We start from the raw sequence: 15,889 nt of genomic DNA on the forward strand, positions 1-15,889 counted from the left end.
GTGGTTATACAGACCTGCTGTTGAAATATACGCTAAACTATATTATACGGAATAAATTATATAAGATTTGTAGAGTGAAAAATCTTAAGAAACGATAATATAATGTGGGCAGAATGTTGGAACACGACGGTCGTCATTCAGTCCATTTCATACATACTTTCTTAATATAGTTCTTTGTCCCTAAATAAAAATGATATGCCATACATTTGTTTTGTTACACATTGATTTGTAAGATTGTATTGATTGAGTACCTAAAGCCAGTTAAATACGAGGAAAGGTTTAAAGGAAATACAACTGTGGTCATTGATATACCATCTTATACATGAGGCTCTTATGACGACTTTCAGGAATTCTATGAAAGATTTTTTTTCTCTTAGTTTTTTATACAGTGTTTTTGTTGTGTATAATGTGAAAGATAAATAGCTGGTATGTTAATGTGCGAAACCGCGCACTTTTTTTTCTATTACGAAATAACACTATTATTTCTTATTATATTATACATAACTTTTTTCCCGTTTAACCAGGGCTTAATGCGAAAGAAATTTGCACAACCATTTTTTTTGCGATCAAGTTTAATTAGTACGTCAAAAGTGTGTAAAAAAAATAACAATAAATCGATCGCGTTGTAATCAAATTTTCTACTTTGTATCTCGTTTATTAAAATATATACAGTCGATAAAATTTAAACATCCAAACGTCAAAGGGTAAAAGTAATTTTTCAGAACTTCAAGAAAGAACTTAAAGTTAATTTTTTTTTTTGCTCTAAAAAGTCACAAAAATGCTATATAGTAGGTATCGTTAAAAAACCTGTATTATATATAATATATTATATAATACGACTTGAAGTTTGTAAAGTTGTTAGAGCGTATACGCGTATGTAGCGTACCAATATAATTCTTTTTTTTTTGTAAACTACTCAAAAACACGTTTACTATTATATACATTGAAATTGACGAGCATTTATACTCATGTACATATTATATGTGTTAACAATTTGTCGTCGTCACGAGTATAATAACAATATATATCGTAATGTGTAATCGTCGATTATAATACGTATATATGTACAATATAGTAGGTAGGTCAAATACCCGTAATAATGAGTCTCTTGGGAATATACATAATATATATTAAGGTTCCTTCGAACTGATATACGTTAGCAGGTTTATCGCGCTTGCCGAATGGGTAGATATAGAGGTGACCATGTGTGGTTATTAAATGTTGGTAACATTACATTACCCGGTGAGTCGTCACTTTAACAATTTATACATAGGAGTATTATATTATAATGTTAGGTAAACTATATAATAACGCATGCAGTGAAATGTAAAAATTGTTAGCGCGTCGTGTCGGCTTCTTTTCCCGCGCTCTTTAATATTATTATTGTTTTTCCTTAGTCAGTTGTGGATTTATGCAAGGGTTTGTCGAGGGTGGGGGCTAAACACTAAATATGCACCTATTTAATCCGTAGATAAGTACCTACTTGTTAGTATACACTTCAAGTTGTAAAAAGCGATAATCCCACAACAACAATAAAATATTGGGGGAATTTCAGGCCACTGTTGGAGACAATATAAAAATATTACACCTGTTTTTATAAATCAACTTATAAACAATGAGGGAGGTAAATTTGAAGTAGTATCGAGCTCGCATATAGTCCTAGCTCGCGTTCCACCCTTTATATCTGATATATACTGGACAGAGCATAATATAGCATAACTCTCTGTCGCGGGATAATATGTATATTATCATATTAAATTTATTTTATAAAAAAAAATAGTATCTATTTATTTTTTTCTGGTCGGGCTTAATGTTTAAAAAATCATCAATTTTAGGTACATACTCTCTCTCTGTAAAACAGCAGGCAGAATTGCAGAACACAATATGCCTTTTTCGAATTAGGTATGCAGGTGAAATGTAGACAAAGCGACTATAAAGTATATACGCCTACGATCCCTGTCCGAGGCAAAATTATGCATATAATATTGTTTTTTTTATAACACGTAGGCTATAGCTAGAAGCATAGCACTGCAAGCACAGAAACATTATTTGACGCCGTTTTTGACTAAAAACGTACCCTTCCCTTTTCAGTCAAAACAATAAGTTCAATAATAATTAATATTATATACTTTAGATTTTTATGTTATACTTATAGTACTTATTTAATTATTAAACATTTATTATACCTAAGTTGTATAAAAAATATAAATAAATAATAATAATAATATTATAATAGGTAATATGACATTTTTGTCAATGGTCATTAAATATAATAGTAATATGTGTATATATTATAAAAAAATATATATAATTTATATAATTTTGAAAATTATTAAAAGTATAAGTTAAAATTTGTCAAATAATTATTATTATATTTTATTTATATATTTTACACATTTAATTTTGGTCGAAAACGGTCACGCCCGTTTTTATAAAATCTATACCTAATAATATGAATGTGTGGTTTGGTGCGCAGTAATATTATATTATTTGTATTTTGTAAATATTATACATAAATGAACCGTACTGCAGCGAAAACACAATATGCCCAAACAATCGATACACAAAAAAAGAGCCTGTTGCCTTTGTATGATAATTATTGGTCGGATAAGGAGGAACTATATATTATCTCTATGCCTAATTTCTGTTTTGTTTCCACGCGTACGTTTTAATTTTGTTGTACCATCTATAACCGTGTAATTTTCGTGTGAGTTTAAACGCAAAAAAATGTGTACACACATATGTGTATGCGAAAACGTCGATTTTCCCCCCTCGTTTCGTTCCGACTTTGCGGCACTGTGTGTTAATTATTTACACTGAACGTGCGATACGATGGCTGGTGGGCTCGTGATTATTTCATACATATTATCCATACACTATTATATTGCCAGCAGGGGCTGAGAAACGTGTTAAGCGATATAAATGTCTAAAAAAGGGAAATAATAAATTGTTTGTCCTAGAGACTTGTTGTTTATGTAGCCCAGGTACATTTTAGATTATGGCTTACGAATATATTATAATGTGTCCTACGAATAAATCGATCTTGTAAATGATAGATGTTTGCCTGATATAGTTGTATTATGATCAATAACACATTTATATTTGGAACGACAAACCCTGAATTTAGATACAATTTATTTTTATTATACATTCGTACAAATTATGACCATACCATACAACATCTAACCTACGAGTACATCAGTATAGTAGGTAGTCGTTGAGATTTTTTTTTTCGTTCCTCTGAGTTTTCTCTCAATCATGCGACGTGGTCATTGTCGGAGACAGACTTACTGGCGCATTGACATTGCGGTACAGCGTTTTGATTTTAAAAACCCCTTAATACCGCCGGAAAACGGAATAACACTTTGTGCACAAAATATTTAATGTATTTATACAGTACATTGAAAATTCCTCGGCACTTTTATTATATGCGTGGTGTAATTTATGCGCATTATGATTAATACAAAGGGGCGATGTTCTCTTTCGTGGAACCAAAACGGTAATGACGGTTATTACCCCAACCATTTCTGCAGTGCCTGGAATTTTCAATCACGAACGCACGTACATTTATGTCAGCTGAAATCGATAAGATTTCTTTTAACTAATTGTATATTGCGTGTCACCCGCAGTATTTTCCTAGTCTGAAAATCGTTTTTATTTTTTTTTTTATGATTTGATTTTCGATCGGTCAAACGTCAAACGACTTTTTTCTCCGACTTCTTCCCAAAGTTTTTCTTAACAATTCTCGTTGTAGTCCACAAATAATATAGGAAAATAGCAAATGTCAAAATTTGACATTAATTTTAATTAGGTAAGTACAATGATATGGCAAAAAAAACTCAATGGATTGGTACAATCCGAATATATTCCGAAAAAACGGTTGTTATTATTGCTGGATAGCTTAGAAAAATTGAATAACTTTAATGCTTATTCAATGATTTTTTTCGTCATGCTCGTACTGTTTAAATTAATATTTTTTGTTTTCAATCAAATTGATCTATATCTATAACTTGTCTAAAAATGCATCATCCTACATTACTATAACATATAGTCGCTCAAAATTTTTTTTCACATATGCTATCTATATTCATCTATGAAATATATTATTTGCTATACCCATGTTACATATATTATATTATTCACTTCTACGCTATTCTAGCCGAACAGAATCCCTCCGGGAAACGAGTTGATTTCTTATACTTTTATTTATTATCTGTTATCAAAAGGCACCTCTTTTGCAGGCACATGTTCTGAATAGTCTTCCATTTTCGCCGATGCCACAGCTCCGACCTTCGTTTTTTAGAACCTTCGAATCAATCACACTTACCGAGTTGATTTTTATCAATTTATCCCTTGAGAATTTATCTAAAGCCGTTTTCTGTATAAAGGTAGTAAAAATAATAGGGTCATAAGGCAGTAGGCACTGTAGGTATATACTATGTATTGGTATTATATACAAACGACTCGATAATATTAATTTTTCTTTTCGAAGGTCAATTTCTTATTTCATTTATTTTGTTGTACACTTCATTACTAATCTGTCTTATCATATACCTAGCTATTGTTATTTTCTATTTTTTTTTTTCGGTCGATGGTTTCTATACGTGTTATTCTGTTGTATCGCCGTTTTCCGACTATTGAAATCGATTGTTTGCGAACAAAATTAACCAAAATAAAATGTTGAATATTTTTATTATTTATCTTCATTGATATTAGCTTATTATTAGAGTTGATTGCATAATATTGCTTAAAATCGATTTAATATGTATGTGATTATTTTCTGTTTAAATTACCTTTTAATGTCCAAATAAAGTGTTGATAAAGTGCGTTTCATATCTGATATGCAAATATGTATTATATTATATTATAAGTATTATATAATATCATATTTACCGAAATAAACACATTGTTTTACATATTGACAAGAAATTGAACTATATAATACATATATATATAACTATATAATATGTTTTGTCAATACTATATAATATGTCAATTTCTTGTTAATGCGTATATTTCGGTAAATATGATATCTAATCAATTCCGCATAATTGGCTTCTATGTTAATTAACGACAAGGTGAGTTAATTATGATCAATGTAAATGTATTATAAATAGTATTCAATTTCTATTTTAAAGTATTTAATTGAAAATTTAAATAATTATTTGATTATTTATTTCCTTTTAAAATTGATGTTTCAAATTATTTTTTAGTTGGTACTGTTAGTTGGTCATAGGTACCTACTACCTACATATTATTAAATATTTCACTTTCTTAAGATAAGATCACAACTCAAATTTCCAATCAAAACGTTTTTAACACTTTAAAATCTATATATATTTATAAAGTACCAGTTAGATGATGACTTATATCAATAACATAGTTTTTAGAAAATAATTTGTTACACGTGTGTACAGCAATTATATCTTTTTATGCGTTGAGTAACTTACGTTTTGGCGGTTATTCAATTTAGTTTTTATCATGATATCTTATATTATATAATATATATCAATTTTAAAATGTCAACAAAACAAACGAAAATCCATTAATTTGGACACAGAAAGACCCGTTTATTTATTGGTTAAAAAAATACCATAAAAACACTATATATATATTCAGCATACGTACAATTTCAAAGACATCAAATTTCAAATTTGCGAGTACAAATTTATACCTAGATCAGATTTCAAGATTGTAAACGTTGATTTCCATGAATGTAATTCAACATGGTCGTTATTTGGCAAATGCATATAAACATTTCTTTGGAAATACCCTTGGTGCTAGATTTATTTGGGCATATGTTAGGGAATTATACTTTTTTTTTGCTATTGGGGTAAATTAATTTAACATATTTTTTTATAAATACATTTTGAACTTTATGTATGATGAGGATATGACACAAATGTGTAAAAATTATAGAGATCCAAATTTTGTAATACCAAAATGGTGGAGAGATCTCTAAATTATTTAGTAGGTATGATTTTTTGATATTTTCACCATTCCTGTAACACTAATTACTGATTACCCTTCCCTTATAAGAGTGTGATCAGTTTTAAAAATATAAAAATTTAACAAAATAATTGTAACCTTTTAATGTTTAGGTACCTATTTAAGTTTATAATCACAAACCTTAGCACTATTATTGTTAAATTGTGTCCCATTTTGTGAGGAAAATAAAACGTTAGTACCACTAATTTAGTGTAGGTAGGTTACCTAACCTATAGGTATTTATGTTTTGTTTTGATTTTATTCGTACCTCATCTCAGGCTTAGCTATTCAATTTCCTGCCAGATTTTTTAGTTTCGTATTCGAATAAAATAAATGTAGGTACCTTTAACTTTTAAGTGATTTTTATAGATGACCTGATTATTTATAAGTGGTAAACCTTACAGTGTAGTGTAACGGTCCGTTTAACATCGCTCCCGCGGTCTGTTCCGTGTCATGTATATTACGCACGCTATATCGAGACCAATTTGATTTTTCACTCTTATTGCCAATATAAATGTTATATTGTTATTCTCGCTCGGTGAAAAGAAAAAAAAGAAAACTTGTCACCGTGCGTACACTTCATTCAATAGGAATCTCCATCTTATTCCACTTCGATGAATATGTCTGTATTCATAGCTTATATATAGCAGGTAGTCTCTCTGAATGATAAAAAATGTAATTAAAATCATCCAAATACTATGCAATTTGACGATTTTTGTAATTCAAAGTAGAAAGATAGTTTCACAATCGACACCATAATATTAATATATATGTATATATGCATGAATTACACGTATATACCTAAATAATATAATACTATGGGTAATCTGTAGATTAGGTTGGTAACGATGACATTTATTTGACCGCGGTTTATATAAATAATAATTATTAAATATACGCATAATTATAATTTTCTTTAAATTTTGTTTACAGGTTGGCGAAACTTGAAGAAACTTTGAAGGATGAAAGTCTGTCGGAGCAACAGAAACAGGAAAAACGCCAGCAACATGCGCAAAAAGAATCGGAATTTCTCAGGCTCAAGAGATCGAGGCTCGGGGTAGAGGATTTCGAACCATTAAAGGTCATTGGCCGCGGTGCTTTTGGAGAGGTAAATCATCATTTATTTATTTTATTACTTTTTTTTTTATCTTTTTTTTCATTTTGATTTTTATTCGGAAGTTGTGTAGGTAGTTAATAGTATTATATATAGCACACCAGTCACGGTACATCGAGCCACCATTCGCTATTTAAATCGATAAATTGGTTCCATTCGATTTTAACCCAAATTCGTCTTACATTTTACTTATATAGTACTATTATTTTAACTAGGTTTTCCATCCGACAAGATTCTCTATAAATATATGTATTTTTTTTCATATTACCTTCGATTCGTACATTTTCTCTACTCTATTTAATATACTTAACGAGTGTAGAGGGGCGTTACATTATTTTTTTGTACCAGCTCCTTATAAATATACATATAATATACTAAATTCACCAACGATTTTTAAAAAACCATCTCTTCTACGCTATATTTAGATACCGTTTATAGACATATTTGAATAACAATGCATTCGTCTATGTTGTATTAAACAAAAACATGTTTGATATTTTGATTGACGATTTAGATTTTTGCTATAAACAGTATACTTGACCGTCCTATAATAGTATAGTAATTGAAAATAAATTATGAAGCCAATTGTTATAATCCATGTATTGTGTTATACGGTTTTCAAGTATTTCGTTGGTATTGATCAACAATATATGTGTAGGATACTTTGTAGAAACCGATTGGTGTTATTACACATACTATAATGTATTTATATATATATAATAATATATGACATACATAATATGGGTGTATACTATAATAGTACAATTATAGTAATCAATTTGATTTAAATTATACTTCTTACTTATATTTGATAGTTTTTTTTTGTTTTTATTAACAAAGGAAACTAAGGAATCTAATGACAGACATTTTTCTTTGACATATTTTTTTTTTTAATAATAAGAACTAAATAACCATTTTGGCTAAGTAGTATTGTTTTTATTTTATTTTATTTTATTGTATACAAAACATCTAGACATCTAGAACACTAATATTAAAAAAAAAAATTTCATTGAAATTGTTCATTAGTTTAATTAGTTAGGTTTAATACCCGATTTATAGTATTAATAAGCCCAGTGATCATTAGAAGTAATTTTTATGCTCCAGTATACTTTAACGTCGAGGGTAAAAACGAACAGCTTTTCCCAGTGAATCATTAAGAATATATTATATTAGTTAACACTTTATAAATAGGTATTCTATAATAAATTCATGTATTTAAAAAAAAAATGTCCACACGATATCTATAGGCTATACCTACCTTAATAGAAAATAATAAAACCTATAAAATGTCTTAAGTTATTTTTTAAAAGAGGGGTTATATGGGTTTTTTTATGTAAGTATTTTCTGTTGAAACCTATTTAAAAAACCTAGCATGTTATTACTAATAACTTATTAGGTACCTAATAATTGGTAATTCAAAAAAGTTGCACTATGTTTGTAAAAGAAATAATAAAACGTGTACATACTATACGCACTAAAAAGTAACAATTTACTAACTTAATGTATACTCTTATCCATTTTTTGCTCCAAAACATGGTTAAGATAAGAAAAAAATGTAAACTTAACTTATCGTTTTTTACTTGCTATTATTATGCATAAATTCGGTTATTGCGTCTAAAAGAAGTACCTATGAAATTGTACTTATAAATACGTATAAATACTTATAATTATTTTTTCCATAATAATACCTTGATACTATAAATATTTAATTTGAGTTCATTATGTTGATGTTAATTTCAAAAAACAATGCAATTAATAATTTTTTTCTAGCTTCTAAATAGTTTTTATAATATTCAAGTTCAGAAATGGTTGTGCATTATTATGTTATTGAAAGGCTACACGTGCTATCCTTTGTCAAATATATCGTTTGTTAAAATAGGTATAGAATACATTAGTAGTTAAAACATGGGAAAGACATTTTTGTCTTCTATTATGTGATGTATTGCGGCCAGCTGACATAAAATAAATTTAGCAATCGGCAACAAAGATTTCCTAAGACATATTATTATGTATTTTATGTTATTTGTATTTTGTACGAAAACACAATGGTTAATGTTTATTATTTGCCTTATTTGGTATATGCAAACTCGTATATTCGGGACAAATGCGAACAATCTATAGAAAATAGTACATTTTTTGTTTACTCTGACAACGTATACATATTTATAGTAATTTGAATTTGTATATCTAATAAAGTACACATAATACAGCATATAACTCATATGCGCCTGTTAAGAATTTATAATGGTATGAATTTAATAAGAAAAAGAAGAGTTCATCTTCAATATTAGAAATTATTTATATTTTACGTCCGATATGCTGGAGTGAATAAGAATTGTCCGCAACCGGGAGTGGGAAATGTATTCGAATACTAGAGCATCTCGAATTTGTAATATATATAGTGGCAAAACTCATTTTAAAATATATATTAAAACTTTTCAACGATTTGAAATACCTATATCGGTGTTAAAGGTGCGTTATTTATTATTGCTATAATCTATAATACATACGCCTCAAGGGACCGGAAAAAGTGTACATTTTTACTACCGACTTACATATCCATATTATGATAATAGTAATAAAACTGTATAGTATATGATATTATAATATGTATAATTATATATGTAGGTAGTTTATTCTGTTGATATTATAAATAATTATTTGAGAGCTATTATAAAATATACGTATGTTGATGTGTTTACGTGTTGTACAATCACCAATATTATATTATAATAATCTATTGCTTTCGTTTTTAGGTGAGACTGGTTCAAAAGAAAGACACTGGTCATATATACGCCATGAAAATCCTACGCAAAGCTGACATGCTTGAAAAAGAGCAAGTGGCGCACGTCCGTGCAGAAAGGGATGTCCTCGTCGAAGCTGATCACCAGTGGGTCGTTAAAATGTACTATAGTTTTCAGGTAACTATTTCCTCGCGTCGGATGTTTGTGAATGAATAATTAATTGTATGCCCCAAACCGCTTTGGTGTGGTGACCACGTGTATATCGACCGTGGTATGGAAAAAAAAATGTACAAAAGGACCTTTTCATAAAATATTAATAATAAAACTCTACCTCTTGACTTTTGCCAGGATCCAATAAACCTTTACCTTATAATGGAGTTCCTGCCCGGTGGTGACATGATGACGCTACTAATGAAAAAAGATACACTCAGCGAGGAGTGTACGCAGTTTTATATCGCCGAAACTGCGTTGGCTATTGATTCTATACACAAACTCGGATTTATACACAGGTTCGTTAGATTATGTAAAAGCGCGTACGCAGTCTTGTATTTGTACAAAAAAAAATTAAAATTATTAAAAATACGTAAAATAAAATTAAAATAAGCGTTAAAAAAAGTTTGTTATTTTAAAATTTTGAATCGATTCATAATGTTGTTGATACTTTAATTATTCTTATACAATTATTGTTTTTAGGTTTAAAATTGTTTAGTCTTAAAATATACGTGTTGTATTAGAAAACTTTACAAGACTGCGCGTGACATTCGTATCGTTTATTTATTCATATATTATGTAATATACGTTTGGGTGTACTAATTGGGTTTTATTTGTTTGACTCGTACAGGGATATCAAACCCGACAATCTATTACTAGACGCCAGGGGCCACATAAAACTATCCGATTTCGGATTGTGCACCGGCCTGAAAAAATCGCACCGGACCGATTTCTACAGAGACCTGAGCCAGGCCAAACCGTCGGATTTCAGTGAGTGTATATTGTCGAAAAGTCAACCGCATGCCCAACTTATATTTAGGTTTTTTCTGTTCGCCAGCATCGAGTCCGATGGACAGCAAACGGCGTGCGGAGAGCTGGAAGAGAAATCGCCGGGCGCTGGCCTACAGCACCGTCGGCACGCCGGATTACATTGCACCCGAAGTATTCCTCCAGACCGGTTACGGTCCTGCTTGTGATTGGTGGAGCGTCGGTGTCATCATGTACGAAATGCTAATCGGTGAGGAATTCGTGCCTATATAGTTTTCATTCGTATTTAGTGTTTATTTACCTCTGTGCCGCATATAGAGACGCATAGAGTTTTTGTATAGACTATAAAATTACCATGATATTCATCTATATAATACATTATACTATATATTTTACCATTTATTTATCATCCTAAAAACGTTAATGTTTTCGTATGTTTTCGCGTTTACCTATAATAACACTGTAGAACGTTTTTCGTTTTTTTTTTTTTTTTTTTTTTATTGAATAATCAATCATTATAATGACTATACCATAGTAGCTGCATCTTTATATGACTTTATGTCTTACGACATAGTTAATTTGTGGTTTTTTTGTAAATGTCATGTTTCAAAATGTCTTTCAATGTTCATATTTTATAATTAATTCCAAAGTGTTCACGTTTTTAAGTTGTTATTGAATCATGTTTTTTGTAGTCATTAATTTTCTTTTTACTGGCTAACCTATACCGATCATAATATAAGATTTATGAGATAATATTTCACCTATTTTAAATTAGTTTAAAAAAATATTTAAATGCTTTCAAAACAAAGTGTTCCATAAAAGCATTAATTATACAATATTATTGAAACTTTACCAGTGAAATATCTTATATTTTTGATTAATTATTTTTTTTCTAAACAAAACCCGTGACTTTAGATTCTATTCATTAAGCTAACCCTTCTCTCTTGTACACACATTATTTAATATATATATTTTCATATTACCATCCACTTAAGACTTATACCTTCAAAATTGTATATTGTATAATTGCAAACGTGTTTGTGTGTCCATCAACATGCATAATGAAACGAAACTTGGGCATGAAACAATTACTGACTGCGATTATAATTAATAATACACAGTGCAGAGTTCCTTTATTGTAATCACGTTTCACGTTTCACGTTTGTTTAAAGAAGATGTTTGCGTGCATGTAAAACGTGATCAATACTTTAAATATCCCTAGCGTTTTCAGCTGTATGTATATCAAATACCTTTTGAAACAAATTTTTACGTGTCACTTGGTTTTTTTTCCAATATTTTTTTTATGATAGAAAAAACTAGACACTGTTTAAATGTTTGGATATTGATATAAACTACAGAGGTTTTCAACTCCAAATATCAACAACAGTAAATATATTATGGAGTATTGAAATTACACATAATTTATGTGGACATTTTAATAAGATTTTAACAATAATAATTATTATATAATATTATATACAGTTATAATAGTAAAATACATTATCCATGCCGTTGCTGACCGGTCTCGTTCGTTTACAGGGTACCCGCCGTTCTGCAGCGAAAACCCTCAGGAGACGTACAGGAAGGTTATGAATTGGCGGGAGACGTTGAGCTTCCCAGCCGAGGTGCCCATCAGTGAGGAGGCACGCGACGCCATCTCCCGGTTCTGTTGCGAATCAGACCGTCGTCTCGGCTACAGCGGCCGTGGCATCGACGACCTTAGGTCAACGATAGCGTTCTTCCGTGGCGTCGACTGGGAGCACATCAGAGAACGGCCGGCCGCCATACCTGTCCAGGTCAAGTCCATCGACGACACGTCCAACTTCGACGACTTCCCGGACGTCAAGCTTGAAATACGTGAGTACCTATATAATACGACGGTGACGACCGAAGTAGTTGTCGCACTCGCCTCGTCGCATGTTCGCTTTGTATCGTTTTACTAATCCATTAATTTTCCTTGTCTCTTCCAGCGTCAGCACCGATATCGCAAGACGGTGAAGTGATCTACAAAGACTGGGTGTTCATCAACTACACGTTTAAGCGGTTTGAGGGGCTCACTCAGCGGGGCATAGCTACCAAAAAGTGATTTTAAATATCGTTAACGATAGTGCAATGTGATATTTTTATCTAACCTCCTACGCTTTTCTCCTTCTCCCACCAATCAACCTCCCCCTGTACTCCTCCCCCCACAACACCCTACCCCGACCAATCCCCCGATTCACACACTACAAATCCTCCACCATCCCTATCACCATTAGTTGGCATGCAGACTTTATGATCTCAAGAAGAAAAGTGTTTTCTTCTCAGCGATGAAAAAAACCCAACTGAAGATTCCAAAGAACAAATGTTTTTTTTTTTTAATATATGTATATTATAACCTGTGTGATCAACAATGATGCATAGTTGTTATCCATTCACCCTCAAACATATATACAAAACCAATTGATATATTGTGTAGCGTTAAATTTCAATGTCTTAATAATATGTTATATTGATATTATTTTTGCACACTAAATTTATCTCTTAAGCTTCATCTAGTCAACTCGTTCGTTTTTTTTCTTTCTCTCGAACAATATTCGAAATTTGAATCCATAAACACGTTAAGTAAGAATCTTATATTTACCGTAACACGTTCGGCATAACCACGGCAAAAATATATAAAAACAAATAACAATATTAATTAATGTGAGTTATAGGTGACAAGACGTTATATAGCGTGTACATATTATATTGGTGTATATATATATACCGTAAACACAATACCATACCTACTGTAATGATCACCGTGGGTTGTGTGTATATACATATTATATAGTGTTATATGCTATTCGTGTACATAGTCTGGTGCACTGGTGCCGCTGGTGCTCAGGCGCGGTCATTCCACAACCACCTGCGGGGAATGCGAACGTCTATAAATATTGTCCTAGTGCACATCATCGTTCGAGGGGACGTCGAACGTTCCGGACAATATATTACATTATAATATATTTTAGTAAAACCGTTCGATACTTGCCCTTTGACGAGTGTAAAAAAAAAATTTTTTTTTAAAAGTTGATTATTACGCACTTTTAGCATGTTCCTATAAGCTATAGGTAGTGGTAGCCAATGAATAATTTATTGAATTAATCATCGGACAACAAGGCCGAAAGCGATTGACCCCGGGACAGGTTAGACTTAAGATTTGTTTGATTATTATTAATTTCTCGATCTGAATATTTTGTTTGTTTACGCGTAGACGTTAGTTTTAACAGTTGTGATATTCGCAAAGTTAATTATTATTGTTTGTTCGTAATTTTTTTATGATTATTATTATTACTACTATTAATTATTATTATTATTATTATTATTATTATTATTATTTTATTATTATTATTATTATTATTACTACGAACATGACGCTGTTTATCGTTTTTTATGTGGTGGTTTTATATAATCGTAAAACCGTCGTCTTCTCAATACTCCGCATTAGACCACTATCTGATTAGAGTCGAAAGCTGTCATATTATATTATATATAAATATAAAAATATATTATATTTTTCAGTACCTATGTAAATTTCAATTTTAAAGCGTGTATATTTTTTTTCACTTATTATTATTATTTATTGTTTTTTTTTCTGTTCTCGAAATGTCGTTAAATGTTTTTTTCTGTGTGTAAATATGAATGGAAACGCTTGACGCCAATGTTCAAATAAACACCATCATCTATGTCGTGTGATACTTCCCGATTAGAATGTATTATTATTTGGACGGCGTGAGGCGTTAATTGATTAATTTCGATGTATTTTAGTTAAATATTAATTTAATAATAATAAAAAAATAAATAAACAAAAAAATTTCTAAAAATCAATGTATATTGCTATTTTATGTTATAATGTAAAACATTATATTATTATATGTATTATCGAATAGTACAAAAGTTAGACACTTAGACGTACTGTCGCCTTCCCCCTACTGATTGAATAACGCCATTCAAATTCCCGAAAATGTATAGTTTATAATATGATAAAATACAATATAATATACAAGACTTACAAGAAATTTATTTGAGTGTATCGATATACGTATCGGTTAAATATTGAGCGTTTGAGAAATTAAATAATGTGCGATTTATCAGCGAAACGTACCGATATTGAACGAAGGCCTTGTATCGGTATTCAACTATACGTAGGTATCGAATTTTCTTCTTGAAAATCTTGATATTATATTATCTATTTTTACGTACCTATCATTTGTAACTTGGGCAAAGTTATAGCCACGTTATTATAATATTATGTCGACACTATTCGCACTGTTTGATAATATGTGTTTGGCTATCTGCAAGTGCTTGTAAACGAAACAAAATAAGCTGAACATTTTGTTTTAAGTATTTACATAATATACCTACAATATAAACGTATATATTATCAATACTATTTATTACCGTTGTATTTTTATTTTTTACCTTTTTTTTGTTTTTTCCTCGTTCCCTATGTAATAAAAAAATAAAAAGCTGGCAAGTTGGTAACCGCTATTTTATTTAATACCAAATTTTGTAAACCGTATAATTTTAATAGTTAAACACTTGTAACATTATAGTCATTATACCCTATTTTCTTAAAAAAAAATGTATTGTTGCTGAAATGCGTGTACGACATACCTGTATAATTTAATTAATTAGTTAAGATTAATAAAACGCAATGCTTTCAAAGTTTCATATTTAAAAAGCAGGCAAGTAGATAACCGCACTGATATACGGACAGTACAGTAAGTCAGTAGGTAAGTATGTAGAGTGTACCTACGCATTAAGTAGGTTACTGTAATGAGCGTGTTAAGTTTTAATTCAATAATAGATCATTTCATACGAAAAACGATTCTGAGCGGAGACGGTATACGTCACCCTACATTATTAAGTTCCATTAGGTATTTTATAATTCACCATACTTAGTAATTTATTTTACAATTAGTAACACGGTGTGCAGGTTGAATTAATATTGGCCGAAAACATCGCATTTATTTTGTTATAAATTATTATAATAGAATATATTATTATATAATGTATCATAAATTATTGTTATTAACTAATG

The 15,889-nt window shown here is 30.2% G+C and overlaps 1 protein-coding gene across 7 annotated transcripts in view; it reads left to right on the top strand.

Moving 5' to 3' along the window:
- The window catches only part of LOC100163056 (serine/threonine-protein kinase tricorner), a 147,747-nt gene extending 133,074 nt beyond the window's left edge, over positions 1–14,673 (top strand). For 5 of the 7 annotated variants that reach the window (XM_029487287.1, XM_029487289.1, XM_029487288.1 and 2 more), the window contains 7 exons: positions 6,922–7,096; positions 9,859–10,023; positions 10,195–10,355; positions 10,688–10,827; positions 10,877–11,074; positions 12,364–12,681; positions 12,795–12,910. In XM_029487287.1, coding sequence (XP_029343147.1) covers positions 6,922–7,096; positions 9,859–10,023; positions 10,195–10,355; positions 10,688–10,827; positions 10,877–11,074; positions 12,364–12,681; positions 12,795–12,910 — 1,273 coding nt within the window. Of the gene's footprint in view, positions 1–6,921; positions 7,097–9,858; positions 10,024–10,194; positions 10,356–10,687; positions 10,828–10,876; positions 11,075–12,363; positions 12,682–12,794 lie in introns of all 7 variants that reach the window. The other 2 variants (XM_001945839.5, XM_001945795.5) reach the window with 2 other exon arrangements.
- Positions 14,674–15,889: the final 1,216 nt, after the last annotated feature.

This window comes from Acyrthosiphon pisum, chromosome A1, assembly GCF_005508785.2.
Source record: "Acyrthosiphon pisum isolate AL4f chromosome A1, pea_aphid_22Mar2018_4r6ur, whole genome shotgun sequence".
Lineage (NCBI taxonomy): Eukaryota > Metazoa > Arthropoda > Insecta > Hemiptera > Aphididae > Acyrthosiphon > Acyrthosiphon pisum.